The sequence below is a fragment of the Ctenopharyngodon idella genome, chromosome 17, assembly GCF_019924925.1.
Source record: "Ctenopharyngodon idella isolate HZGC_01 chromosome 17, HZGC01, whole genome shotgun sequence".
Lineage (NCBI taxonomy): Eukaryota > Metazoa > Chordata > Actinopteri > Cypriniformes > Xenocyprididae > Ctenopharyngodon > Ctenopharyngodon idella.
Window position 1 is genome coordinate 17,393,538 of NC_067236.1, and position 15,171 is coordinate 17,408,708.

Below are 15,171 nucleotides of genomic sequence, written 5' to 3' on the forward strand. Positions count from 1 at the left end.
GGATATAAACACTGATGTCTATAACCTTTTGAATCTCTAGTCTTCAAATATAAATTGTATCAATGACATTGTTACACCTGTAGGTGGCGAAAAGTGACATTGAATCATGTATTTGTCATTGAATCACTCATTCAAGAGATTCATCCATTAATGAAACAAATGACATCTTTATTCATTGAATCATTCAAAACAAAATTTTAAAATAATTCAAACGATTTAAATATTTCTAAATGGACTGCAGCAGTTAACATTTTGTCAGAACAATTACATGTTTTGTTTAGTTATCTATTCAGAATTGTGGGAGAATCGTGATCTCTATTTTGTTCACATTCTGATCATTCAGATTTCAAGCAGGTACTCTGCTGTTTAAAACTTAAAACTGTTTTATTTATTTATTTATGAGACTTTTTTTTATTAAACTTTTTTCAAAAAATCTAACCATCCCCAAACTTTTGAACAGTAATGTGTGAAACATCATATATAGTGCACACACGTTGTCTGAATACGTTCTTTTTTTTTTTTTTTTTTTTGGATTTTATATAGTGAACAAATCAGCAGTTTTGCACACAATATATGCATGAATGCATAAAATGTCGCTTACGTTCTGGTCAGCAAAATGGCGTGGTAGACATCAGCAGAGGCTAAATTCCAGTTTTCCTGTCGCCTCTTTCCAAGCTGACAGCTTGTTGTAGGAGAGAGACTTTTAGAAGTTACATTGAGGATTCACTGAAACAAACAATTCATATTTCATCAAAATAACAATCAGGCCTAAAGATCAGATGTGAAGCCAAATTGGATTTGTGTGCAGTGTGAAAGGAGCGTGTGATTAAAAACCTCTTCCGAGCATACATCATCCAGTACGACCAGAGGCAACTCAAAGACACACACATGTGCTCACTGCATTCCCTCAGCACGACGTCCAGCTGTTACATAAGACCCAGTTTGGCTGTGAGCTCTCCATGCGCACTAAACACAGAGGTAATAATGCATAATAAGTTTTTACACTCTCTCTTTCTCCCTCTCTTAACCCACTCACATGCTCCGTCTGAGCCGATCTGATTTCAGTAACCACACACACAGCCGTCATGCCGTACATCCTTCAAATCTGTGGTTGCACTTCCTCCAAATTTAGATCCCAGTGGTTTTTTACTCATCCTCCGCTTTGCATGCTGTCTCACTCCACCTCTTTCTCCCCTCCTACACTCTCTCTGGCTTCATGCGTGTAGTGTGTGTGTGTGTGTGTGTGTGTGTGTGTATGTGTGTGTGTCACTGTGTGCATGGGAGACGTGCGGCATTCTTCTGTGTACCAGGATAAAGCATGGTAAGCGCCGTCTTTCTCCGCTCTGATGCGTCACTCTGTTTTGTTATACACGTGTCTGTTTTGGATGTGCGTGCGTGTGGGGTGTAAGTCAGTAGGGCTTTAGATAGACTCCAGGGGGGATCGTGGGGCAGGAAGATTTCAGGGTGCATGATCTACGGCGTATGGAGCAGCCACTTGGTTTCATAACAGCTGCAGTGGTCTGATGTGGAAGTACAGGGGACGTTACTGTGGCTTTTGTCAATGGAGGCTCCATTAGGTGCCACTGTTTGGAGGTGTAGCTGATCAGTAGTATCAGTGCCGTCCCACATCTGTACAAATTTTCCAGGTGTAGGTGCTTACAGGGAGAATTGTGTTGTTTCCTTTATGACTTGTGCATATTTGTTTTATTTCTGTTGCTATGTGTTTGCAAGTTGTGCAAGTGCACGTATGTGTGTTTTTGTTGTGTGTGCATGTGCACTCATGTTCATAGTGTGTGTTTGTTTGTGGAGGGGAGTCTGTTATTTTACACACTTTGAATTTTCCGTTATAAAGAGACAATGTTCTCAGAAGTTTTGTAACAGACATTTCTTGAATTAGTTCCAACACAATGTACTTGTAATAATATAATATAATATAATATAATATAATATAATATAATATAATATAATATAATATAATTAAATAAAAACAGGATATCTGCTAGAATATTTAGACTACATTTACAGTCAAATCAAAATGTATTCAGACACCTTGAACATTTCATTCATCAATACAGTTTATTCACTATAGTTTAAAAAAAAATGGTAATAAAATATGACAAGATCTCAGAGTTAAACTGTGTCAGAAAAAAATAATCTTAATTATGTTAGATAAGATAAGCAAAGTGTCTGAATAATTTTTGGTTCCAGTTTTTTTTTAATTTTATTGGTAGTCCACTGTATGAAAATTTTTTGGGTATAATATGTCACCGTTTACTTTATTTTGCTATCCTCACTTACATAAATGAACTATAGTGTCCTGCACCCACTAGTAAAAAATATATCAAAAATATAAAAAATGTATGAATAATTTTTGGTTTGACTGTACATGACAACGATGTACTAAAAACTGTAAAATTTTCCCTTTGCGTTTTTTGTTTTGCGTACAGAGGACAACGTTGTCAAAACGATCCCCATTCACACAGATCCGCGAAAACAACTAAAAAACACTGTATTACTCATGCCAGGCCAGTAGTTGGCGATGTCACTTTGTAAAGAAAAACTACGTGCCTATAGACTGAACATGTAATACGCATGCGCAAGACATCACCGTTTTCAAAAATTTGCATTTCTGTAGTTTACATGGAGACAATAAATGGTATTGTTTTCAAAAACTTGCACTTTGAAACCCGCTTTCAAAATCAAAACGCCCAAATGTCATGTAAATGAATGGCCAAAACACAAAGATTTCTGTAAACGGCCCCTTAATCTGACATGTAAACACACATTTTCATTTTTCATTATGTAGATTAAATGTTCTCAAGATTTTTATAACATATTTTGTAAATTAGATACTACAAAAATATAATTATGATATAAAATAATATAAATATTTTATTATTTATAATAGTTTTATTAATTATTCAGCAAAAAAATTAATTTGGCCTGAGAGGAAAAAAGAATAATTTTGGTTTAAAAATGTCAGCTGAATATGACTGATTTAAATGACAATACTTGGATGTTCTCAACCTTTGCAATTTGAATTAACTCTAATTTGTCTTTTATTCTTTTATACTCTCATTATTCAGCATTTCACTAATATTACTGAATACATTTCCATATAATATATTATATTATAATACAAATATGCATTATTATACAAACATAATATATGTTATTATAGTATATTATTTGCCCAGATGTAGTTTGCAACATTCAGTGTGTCACATATGATAAGAACAGCAGTATAGCACTTTATTTTACATTTAATCATTTATGATTATCATGCGTATCATAATGGTATCATATCTCTTGATCACTGGTGATTCCCATCATGTGTGTGATGTATAATAAGACGAGATAACAGCAATATGAGATACAAACAGAGAGATTGAGACTGAAGCTCACCCTGTGCTTTACTGGCTGGAGATGTGTGGATGCTCAGAGGGACAGCAAGTGTGTGTTGTGTGTTCACTGAGGCGAGTGTGTAGTGTGTTCACTGGTGTGTGCTTACGAGGTAGGGTTGGCTAAGAATACCGCCTGGAGGGGCTTTCAGCAACGGACAGAAAATAGAGACTGTAATTAAACAAGGGATTTTGTACTGAATTGCAGTCCGATCTTTTCCCTACGCAGGGCAACAAAAACATGAACGGCAGGATTTTAAAATAAAACATTGTTTCTCTGTTTTGCTTATGAAAATCATACAGAATTTATTTGCAAGACATCCAGTAAAAAGAAACATTCTGCGGACTGCAAATTGTATGTATGTATGTGTATATATAATGGCAGCAATTTCCATAGAATAGATATAATTTTGTTATTGTTTATATTGCAGCGCATCAATAAATCAGTGCATCTTTAAGTGAGCAGTACTGCTTAAAGTTCATGACATGTTAGGGTGATGAAACATGAATGAATGAGTTCACACTTGAACGATTCATATTTAAAAAACCACCTCATCGTGTGAGTACTGAATTAAGTTCTCTTTACATTTATGGTATTTCTCTTTAACTTCTTCTCACTAGTAGGAAATATCATACTGCGGGTGACCAGGCTCGTTTTTTCTGTTTGAATGTTAAACAATTCAATGGGATTATTTACGTTAAATTCACCCCCCAAAGAATAACAAAAATAAATGCACATAAAAATATGAAGAGTTTGGTTCCAAAACGCTATAAATCCATTTTGACTAATTTGAGTAAAAATGTGTTTTCTTTACCAAGAAAGCAGCAAGATGAAAACCACTCTTTTCTGTTTCAAACTTTCACATAGCATCTTTTGGTTATAAAAACATTAAAAATTCAGATCTAGATTTTGATTTTCCCAAAATGCAATAAATCCATTACACTTTTTTTTAAATGCAATTAATTCATCAATATAAAAGTTATTTTTCATATTGAAAATACACAACAAAGTAAGTTGATTCACATATATGACAGCCTCTGAACTTTGTTAATACTAATCTTATATACAGGCATTTGACTAAAAAATACATTCAGTCATCGCTCCCAAAATGAATTCAACGAGTCATCTTGTTAATGTTATAAATGAATTATGTCTCTGTTTGTCATTACCGATTAAAGAGTATCTGGCGCCACCGCACGGTTAAAATAAACACATTTACCGAGTACATTGGTATTAAAAAAACGGCTTTTAAAAACTGTCCATGATTCAGTTTTGGGGACCGTGACAGAAGTTTGATGCTGTCGTGGAACAAGCAACAGCCGTCATTTTTCCTCCTCCAGACTCGAGTGCCTCATCTTCTTAATCTCCTCACGTAAATGATTACATTTCGACGACTTGCGTTTCTTCCCTACCGCAGAAACCACCACAGGTTCATCAATGCCGTCAAAATAATTAATTTTTCTGTTTTTGTTGATTACAAAGTACAAAGTAGATCAAAGAGGAGCTAGGATGCTGGGTGTACTCAGAGCGCCGCCATTACTGTTTACTGTGCGTGGAATGGTGCACTGTGATTGGTTGAGCGGATATATCGCACTCTGCAGAGAAGGGAGACTGGCGTTTATCACGTTTTGGAAAGAAAGGGAGAAAACATGACAGAATAACACGACTGAAATCGCATATGGCGCAAAATTAATAAATGACTTTTCAATACCGACCAGATTCAATACTGATTTTGGCGGAAACTCAATTTTTTTTAAAAAATGCCGTTTAACGCGTTTTGAAACCAAACTCTTCATATATTAATATATAATTTCTTGTGAGTTTTAATACTTTTATATTGGTTTGTTGCATTGGACATAGTGAGAAAAGATGTGCTGTTGTACTCTTGCATCCATTCCTTTTTCCTTTTTTAAACCAGAGATGAAATATTGAAGATGTGGTTTCTTCTTTATTGATACTAACACTAATGAATAGAATAAGCAGATACAAAGCAATGTTCTTTATACAAGATTCTTGTTTGATTAAAAAATAATATGAATTATATACAACCTGTTTTTTTTTTTTTTTTAAATATATAAAAGTGCTAAATTTAATTTCTAGTATTTTTGCACCTATGCTGATGCTGAAAGTGCCCTATAGTGCCTTTTTACTGATGTGAGCTGTAAACACATTGCTTAGGCGTCAATAATGACTCGCATCAATATTTCTATGATCATTAATATAGTTTCTCAAAATATCTTTATAAATTTGCATGCCTAAAAAAGGATGTATGACATTATGTATGTAATTCTAATTTATTAAAGCCTTTATCTGGCTGTTTTATAATGTTTTATATTGAGAAATTGTTTAGGTGTAGTAGGAGTCAGGTTATGCTCTAGCTAGCTGTTCAAATTGGAAATCATACTCCAACATATGTCATGATGACAAAATTATACCCTAATATATATAATTTTTCATGAAGACAAAATTCCCATGCCCTTTGCCCAAATGGATGTTTGACATGTAAGGTTTTTTATTAAAAGCAATACGTTGCCGGCCGCATTGCTGGGCACGTTTGCAGTCAGTATAGTGACCGCATTTCTCTTGGACATGCGGCAGTATCGGATCCCTTGTGAGTGAGAAGGGGTTTACTTTTTAAAGGGAGCAAGAGGGGAGCAACCTCGCCAATCAGCATGTTGGGGCCAGGTGTTCTGCAATGCCCGTTTCAGTTTTAAAATCAAGCTGTGGTTCCAGAGACATGGCTCTGAAAAGTGTGGGAGAAACCGATATTCTATGCTTTTGTGTTACTTACATCATATTAGGTGTAAACAGGGCAATCCTTCATTATGAATATTAAAGAAATGTCACACGGAAATCGTTAAATAGCCTATAGGATGCTGGGATAACAGAAAGCAGGCACTTCAAGGTACACTATGGTAACATGTTTAGGTTGCGTGTGTTACCTGCGTACATCCTCTCTGGAAGTGTAATAAATGGACATTGACAGTTCGATGACCCTTTGCTCCCGAGTCCACCCCACCCCCACCTTCTCTATCTCTCTTCGATTGATGAATGGAGAGGAGATTGAAGGTCGGCTGAAGGGGAGAACAGGCCCTTACGCTTGCCTTGGCGATTACTAAACAGCCCTGTCATTGAATCTGACATGTGTGTGGCAGTTGTGGAAGAGATACATATTGTATCTGGCAGTGCTTCTGCATTTAATTTTTTCATTAGTGTGTGTGTGTGTGTGCGCGCCTATGGGGTTAAAAGCTGGTACAAGATATCAAGGATGCGTAGTGGTATATTTTATATCATAAGTATGTGTTTGTTCAGTTGTGTGTGTCCATTCTCATAGTTTCAATTCTTCATATTCACACGTCAATTCATCTCATTCTTTTGGTTCTGTTGTTTATACACGTACACATCTTCTGACAATGCAACTACATTGGCAGTTTGTTAAAGCAACTATATTCTACATTTTTATAGAATCGTGCACTGTAAGTTTACTTATGCAAGTCGGTGTTTCTTGCACCAAAAACAGTGAGATTAAACAGGCTGTTTTTGTTACTGTACCTACAACTGTAAGAGTTCTGTATTTAATCGACTTATGTGTTATAAATGGTTAATTGCAGCCTATTTCATTAGAGTGGGCTGAGTTGCTGAATACTGAATGGGCGTTGATATGTAAATGTTGGCAGTCATGTTAATGTGCTCATGGTTGTGATGTCATAACATGACAATTTCAGAATTACCTTTTTTAGCGGTTTAGTTTTCCTAAATGGAGAGAGGAAGCTCTGTGTTGTGAATATTAGAGTATGTCAGTGGGCTAGGTTACACTATTTTATTTCAAAAGAGCAAGGAAAGTTCTGTTGTCCAGTTGTTTATCCTCCTTCAAAATATAAATGTAGGCATTAAAGAGATAGTTCATCCAAAAATGAAAATTCTGCCATCCTCATTCAACCTCATATTGTTTAAAACCAACATAACTTTCTGCTTCTGATGCGACACAACAGCAGAAATGCTGAATGGAAATACTGGCCATTTACCATGTAGTAAAATGATAGTAAGTAAATTGGGATCCAGATTGTCACGCGTCAAAATGACCAAAAGCACCAGAAAAGTTGTATAAATAACGTATGTGCTATATTCCAAATCCAATCAAGTATTAAAATAGTTTTATGTGATGAATATATTAGAATTTGACATGCTGAGATTTAATGTGATCAATTTGTGGGAGCAAATTCTTAATTTGTGGCCACTATATCTGTTTTTTTCCTTCTGCGTGTCATATTTTGAGTTCCATAGTTCTTTTGTTTTGCTTCCTTTTTTCCCCCATTTTGTTCGTTTTGTTTGCACATGACATGGGGCGAATAAATATACCCATGAATTATAAGTCATGGGAACAAATTCTTAATTTGTGGCTGCTGTATCTATTTTTTTTCTTCCACATGTCATATTTTGAGCTCCATAGTTTTTTGTTTATTTTTGTTTCGTTTCGTTCGTACATGACATGGGAAGAATAAGTATACCCATGAATTAAGTCATGGGAACAAATTAATTGGTGGCCACTATATCTATTTTTTCTTCTGCATGTCATACTTTAAGTTCCATAGTTTTTTGTTTTGTTTCGTTTTGTATTGTTTCGTTTGCAACTGAAATGGGGGGAATAAGTATACCCATGAATTAATAAGTCACTGGAGCAAATTCTTAATTTGTGGCCACGATATCTGTTTTTTCCTTCCACATGTCATATTTTGAGTTCCATAGTGTTTTGTTTCATTTCGTTTAGCTCGCACATGACGTGGGGGGAATAAGTTTACCCATGAATTAAGTCATGGGAACAAATTCTTAATTTGTGGCCACGATATCTATTTTTTTCCTTCCTCATGTCATATTTTGAGTTCCATAGTTTTTTTATTTTGTTTTGTTTTTTGTGTTTTGTTTTGTTTTGTTTCATTTTGTATTGTTTGGTTCGCAACTGAAATAGGGGGAATAAGTATACTCATGAAATAATAAGTCACTAGAACAAATTCTTAATTTGTGGCCACGATATCTATTTTTTTCTTCCGCATGTCATGATTTTGCGCTCCATATTTTTGTTTTATTTTGTTTCATTTCATCGTTTTATTTCTTCATTTTGGAGCGCCGCTACCCGGATTCTCATTCACTTTCATAATACGGAAGAGCAGGATATAATGTGGAGTAGCCAACACATTGTTCAGAATTTCTACTTTTTTGTTCAAAGGAAGAAAGTCATTGAGGTTTGAAATGACATGAAGTTGAGTAAATGATGACAGAATTTTCTTTTTTTCATTAGGCTATCATTGTAACTAGTTTGTTGCATGTTTCATTTGTGTTTTTAAAGAGAATCTCTCTCTGGAGGTCTTTACAAACATGTGCAGTTGTGTTCAGTCAAACTGGCAGTGGGGTTGCTGCATCCTGTGTCTTGAATGTCCTCCTCTCCCTGTAGAGTTCCGGCCAGCACTTGCCTGTGAGGCGCTGTAATGACGGGAATGCTGTTTATATGTTTCCCCTGCTTGTGGCTGCAGTGTTAACCCTCCTCTTCCCTGTTCCCTCTCTCCCTATACCAGGCCCGGCTCACCTCCTGCTCATCTACTTATAGTGTCACAGAGGTACAGCATGTTTTACACAGCCACGCCCCTCTCAGAGACTCGGCCAATCATTGCTCACACACCTCACACATGCACAACTCATCCCTGTGAAGCAAGTCTCTCTCATCGGTTCATTTATTTACCCCCAAATTGCCTCATAGTTTGTTTTGTGTGTTGGAGTGTGTGTTTGTGTGTGTGTTTCAATTCATCAGTTTCTCATGAAGTGTGAACTTTTCTGTTCTAAATAACGATAAAGTGATCATTAATCAGACAAATGTTTAACATGATATGTGGAATATTTCATAATCGATAAAAACATTTAAAGCTGCTGTAAGCAATTTTTTGAAATACCACATCAGCCTCAAATCAAGTAGAAATTATCATCATTAAATTATTATTGCATTATTATTATTATTTTTTTTGTATTTCCTTTTTATTCATTGGTGATTAATACTGTTAATTGTACAACATATAGAGATAATATAATACCATTTAAATAATATTTAATTGTTTTTTTCACATTACAGTAATGTGAACGTTTGTTTTTTTTTGGATTGCGGTAATTTTTTTTAAATATAATTTTTGGTTGAAATATGATTAAGACATGTTCTTGAACGATTTGATGAGATTCACCCACGGAGGGCGAGAGTGTATAAAGGAGTTGGGAATAGTGGTGAAAGTTAGCATGATTTCTGAATTGCTTACAGCAGCTCTAACAACCACCAAATACACACTTGTCCTTCCAGACCAAAGACTTTAATCTCTCATAATATTGTACTTTTCTGCAACACTTCCAGTTTCACAAAGTTGGAGGGGTTATAGAAATGAGCTTTAATACATTCATGAGTGCTCATTATCCACGGAAGCCTCCTTTGTTCTTGGATATCAGATGAAAAATCGTTGTAACACACAGAGACACACTGCAGCTGCTTTGCTCCTCTTTGGTTGCGTCGTAGTAGTAGGATTATTTTGCTATTATGACTTTTCGCTTGATTCCCCCTCATATTTTTTCATATCAGTGTTAGATGATCCTTAGAGTGTGTGTTTGTGACAGTGTATATTGTGAAGTGTGTGTGTTTGTTGACGGGGAAGGCTGTATCAGGTGAGTTACTGTCCTGTGGCTTCCTCCAGGCCTCACGGAGAGAGTTCAGGGCTCACCTGGATGAGGTCATCACGCTCAAGTCAAGGTACTCTACCTTGGACCAGGTAAACAGATATCCCTTTCTCCCCTAATCTTCACATAAGTCAGCACTCAGTCAATCACACATACAAACATGCACTAAAGTCTTCCCTCAGAGTGTTGCACGTGGCCCACAGCCTACTGATGTAGAATCAAGGCACTTTTTGTTATAGCTTCGACTTCTTGTCTTAAACAATCTCTCTCTCTCTCTCTCTCTCTCTCTCTAGCTTTGTTCCAAAACCTAGTGAACTACCTTGTTTTACCAACTACAGAGGTGGCTATCTTAGTGATCCTCACATGAAGTGCACAGGAGAACACAGGAGTTTTTAATTGGATCAAGTATTTTTTTTTTTTTTTTTTTCTCAATAATTTTGACACATGTGAAATGAAGGGGCCAGGCCTGGTTGAGTCGACATGACATTTCTGAAACATGCTCGAAGCGGTTGACCAATCACAACACACATGGGTCCAGCTGACCAATCAGCACACTGCACTTTTCAGAAGGCGGAGCTTCATAGAGACAGGATCTAAACAGGGCGTTACTGACAGACAGGGAAGAGAGGTGCTGAAACAATGTAAAATATCTGAAAAATAATGCGTTTTTTTAACATTCAAGCATGAAAACCTATTCTAGTAGACCCCAAAAACAAATTCAAGACTTTGAAAAAGAGCATAATAGGTCCTCTTTAAGAAACTAAAAAATCTAAAAAACTGAATGAACTATATTTATAAAAATACAATACGATCAGGGCTTGACATTAACACCCAGTGTTGCCAAGTCTGTGTTTTTCCCACAGAATTGGGCTACTTTAACACTGTTGCCGTGGGTTGTTTTTCATGTCCGCGGGTTGAAGCGACCCCAAATAACATGATATTTAGAGCCTGAAATGCGAATTTTACCAGGGGAATCCCACCGAAAACGCAGATTTTACCCCCTGGAACACGATTTTTACTGGGGGAATACACACTACCAGCTGCACTTTCTCGCTCTTTCTCATCTCTCATCTCTCTGCGTTGACACACAAACCCGTTTGTGTTCACGTAAACATAGTTAGTTGTTTTAAGTGAACGTAAACAGTTGAGAAAGAAAATGCATGTGTAACAGTATAATGGATCCTTACCTCAGGTCTTAAAGTGACAGCAGCCTAATATTCCTGCTGCCAAATTATGAGATAATATTAAAAATATATATATGGCAGTTTTTCCCCAGGGTAGCGACATCAAAATTGTGGCCAGTGAAAACCACTAGCCACAGTGACTGGTGAGCAAAAAAGTTAATGTCAAGCCCTGAATACAATACAATACAAATTATACTTTAAAATAAAATATTTTACACACATTCATAGTTTGAGATTTAATTGTGATTATTTATTTTAATCAGTTAAAAGCCCTATATAATTATTCTGCCTACCTTTTGAAGCAGATTTTATGTAAGGAGTGTGATTATGATGCCTTAAAATGCAGTCTAGTTAGGCAGCTCACTAGGTTTGGGAATAGAGCATCTCTCTTTTTTACCTCTCTTTCTCTCTCTGTCTTTCTCTATCTCTCTTTCCGAGCTAATAAAATGGCTCACCAGCATTACAGCTGTTAGTTCCCACACTGTCTTATCAATCATTTCTGATTGGTTAATCACAGAGCGGAGTTCCTCTTATTGGGCCTGACACTCACTTGTTAATAATTCATTCCCCATTGCTGTATTCCAATTACTCCATCTTCATTTCACTGGTCAGGGATTAACTCTCATCTGCCCGTATGCTGACACACTGTTCCCCACCCTATGTGTGTGTGAGGACGTGTCTTGTTTGTGAGCGTGTGTTTTCAGTCCACTGAGTTCTTTGGTCCCACTCTGATTTAAAGAGACCTGACGTCTCTGCATTGCTTTCATTGCCTCCATCCATTCCTTCAACCCGTCCTGTGATCATTGGTTACCTCTCATCTTCACTCTGAGATCATGCTGTCTGTTTTTTGATGAAAGGAAGTTAGATGTACAAATAGGAGGAGGGGAAGAATAAAAAGTGCCAAGGATGTAGTTTTCCTTGCCTGTACATACAGGACTTGGTGAAAGATCTCTCTTAGATCTGCATGTTTGTGGTGTTGTGTTGAATACAGTTAAACTGGCCATTTTTTATTTTATTTTAAAGAAAAGGACTGATTGAAACAGTTTTAATGTTATATTAATGCATTAACTGTTTAAAATCTCAATATGTTAAATTTGGGCTATGGCCTGATATTTTAATCTGCATTTTAGCAGCAGTTTTTTATTTATTTATTTTTCATTATGATCCTTTTACTTACTATGGTAAATCTAAATCTATGACTCCTAGAATCTAAATAACCTAAACAATAACTTGTAATCTAATAAAGTGTATACAGAAAGTATATACAGTATATACAGGTCTACTAGTTGATTAAAATGAATCCCAGTTAATCTTATAATATTTTTTAGTTACCATGATTAACCTCAAACTTTTAACTATCTTCAAGTTGCATTCACTTTATTTTATTGTTATATTTTTTTAGTGCATCACATTAAATTAAATTATAATGTATTCATTTAAGTAATGGAATTCTTACAGAAAGAAAACAAATGAAACTGAAACAGTTTGTGTATTTACTGTGTTAAATAAATTATTCATATTTCATTTATTCATTTGCAGTAAATCTAGGTGTATGGTTTTCTCCATCCATCCATCCATCCATCCATCCCAAATGTAATATACAAACTCTGAACTGATCTGGTGGCCGTTAGCACACTGACACTCAACACCACCAACACTTCTTTTTTTCGGTGATCTCTGGAATCTCACTGGAACAAAAAGTGCAGTATGTGCCGTGTGATTTCGCTAACCGTGCGTGCCGAGTGACATTGTGCCTCACCGCACCCCTCTTTCTCGCTAACCTGTGCTACCTTCCTGGCTGGCCGGCATAATGCCCACCTAAACATTAGCAACAGGACGGAATGACGTCCAGTCAGATCTCTCTTCACCTCTTAGTGCTCATTCGTTGTCATCTCAGCTTGTTGTGTGTAAACTGAGCGAGCGCTGTCTCAGAGAGCCTTTAAAACTCATTCGGTTTTCTTTTTTTGGTCTCCCAAAGCTTCTCCTTTGCTCTGTCTGTTGTAAACCCTTTTGTTTCTGTTCATTGCCAAAGCTCCACTCTAGGCTGGAGGGGCTCAAAGATGATCGCAGGAACCATAGGACCTTCGACTCGCGAGTAACTATTCCCAACCCACGCAAAAAAAAGGAGCTGCTTCCATCCGCAAACTCTGCTTTGCGTCAGGAGTCCAAACTCCTTGCTTTACACTCTTCTTCTCTCTCCTTGTCTTGTTTCTTTCCTCTCTCTCATTATCTTGTCTGTAGACGTTGCTCTTTCTAATGCTCTCTTTGTTTTATTAGCCGTTTGGTGTGTTGGAGTCTCTTGTGGACATTGAGTTCTGTTTCTTAGATCTTTTTTCTCCTGTTTTTCTGTTCCTTTTAAGTTTTATCTCCATTTAGATGCAGTGTTTTATTGCTGTTTGCTGTATGTGAGCTGCGCCTCATTGTTTTCCTCCTCTTCCTGTCTCTTTCTAACTCTCTCTCTCTCTCTGCTCTGTGTCGATCATTGATTTGTTGTGTTGGTGCTAGTCTGTTGTAACTGGATCGTGAGTAGAAAGGATTTGGGACTTGCTTGTGTGTCTCCCCCTATAGGCCAGGGGCATTGCGTCTTAGCACGAAGGACACAAAAAGGGCTGTTTTAACGCTTTCATGCAGTAAATCAAAAACTTAATATCTATAGACTTCTGCCACTATAGCCTCAAGTCAATGTGTATTTTTTTGCATGGAATTTGATTGCCCTCTCATACCATTACTCTTGGCCTAAGGGAACTCCATACTTTGATACTTTGTATTGGTAGATTCCACAGTTACAGCTGAATGTATAATCAAATTTGCTATTATTATTATTATCTTAAAACATTCATGGCTCATTTTGAGAGAAATTCAGCTTAAAAAGGGTCAAAATTAACCTGAATGGGAGGGAGTGTTCAAATTGTGTTCTATCTTATGAAGCTTTCTTGCTATTAAAGTCAACTTGAAATTTTAAAAAAATCATACTATATTGTATGTATGTATATATATATATTTTTTAATTGCCTTTGAACTGACTTTTCTTATTTGCCATCAAGTAGGCCACATCTAGGCTACTGTTGTAGGTGACGAAACCTTTCAAAAAGTTTGCATTTAACAATATCAAATAGCAATGAATTTGAAAAAGAAAAATTACCAATGGGATAAGTCGAAATGCTTTTGAGGCTGAACTTGACCTTCAACCTTCCAAGTTCTAGTCAAAAAGCAGACAGAAACCCCATTTTGGTTTATAACACCCAATTTTCATGATCCAATTGATTCCTGATGGAATAAGGCAAATTCAACATTTTTTTGTTCACGTCACATTACTTGAGCAGTAAAATTACAAAATAAAAGTACCATAAAAGTTGTATTTTACGTCTTCTGAAGCTGTACAATAGTTTTTTTTTGTTTTTTGTTGCGAGGACACAATCAAAATTTTCACTTCACTGTTTTGATATAAACAGAGGTGTAAAGAGTACCTGAAAACCATACTTGAGTAAAAGTACAGATACCTTACAGCAAAAATGACTCCATTCCAATACGATTTGAGTAAAAGTCTTAGAGTATCTGATTTTAACAGTACTTAAGTATTTTACTCATACTGAATGTAGGCTTAAAGATGCACTAGTCCTCGACACCTGAGGGACATGCCGGTGAAAATAAGAAACAATTGATTTGTAAGATGAGAAATCATGTTTATTTTCACCTTAATATTGCAATAAATCAAGGTCGACATAACAGCCTCTTAAACGTCTACAAACTCTCGCCTCTCTCGCTCAAGTGCACAAAAAGGCCATAAGAAAACCAATATCCATCAAAAAGGTCCCGTCATTATAGCGAGTAAATATAATAATGTTAAGTAAAATGAAATAGTCAAAGTCTAGTTGCACTG

At 36.2% G+C, this 15,171-nt stretch overlaps 1 protein-coding gene across 12 annotated transcripts in view; it reads left to right on the forward strand.

Annotated features, from left to right (window-relative positions):
• Positions 1 to 15,171, forward strand: part of gphna (gephyrin a) — a 97,576-nt gene that overhangs the window by 56,888 nt on the left and 25,517 nt on the right. For 4 of the 12 annotated variants that reach the window (XM_051868352.1, XM_051868355.1, XM_051868357.1 and 1 more), the window contains 3 exons: positions 8,973 to 9,014; positions 10,125 to 10,199; positions 13,324 to 13,386. The exons of 4 other annotated variants lie outside the window; for them this stretch is intronic. In XM_051868352.1, coding sequence (XP_051724312.1) covers positions 8,973 to 9,014; positions 10,125 to 10,199; positions 13,324 to 13,386 — 180 coding nt within the window. The remainder of the gene's footprint in view (positions 1 to 8,972; positions 9,015 to 10,124; positions 10,200 to 13,323; positions 13,387 to 15,171) is intronic. 4 more of the 12 variants (XM_051868353.1, XM_051868358.1, XM_051868354.1 and 1 more) reach the window with 3 other exon arrangements.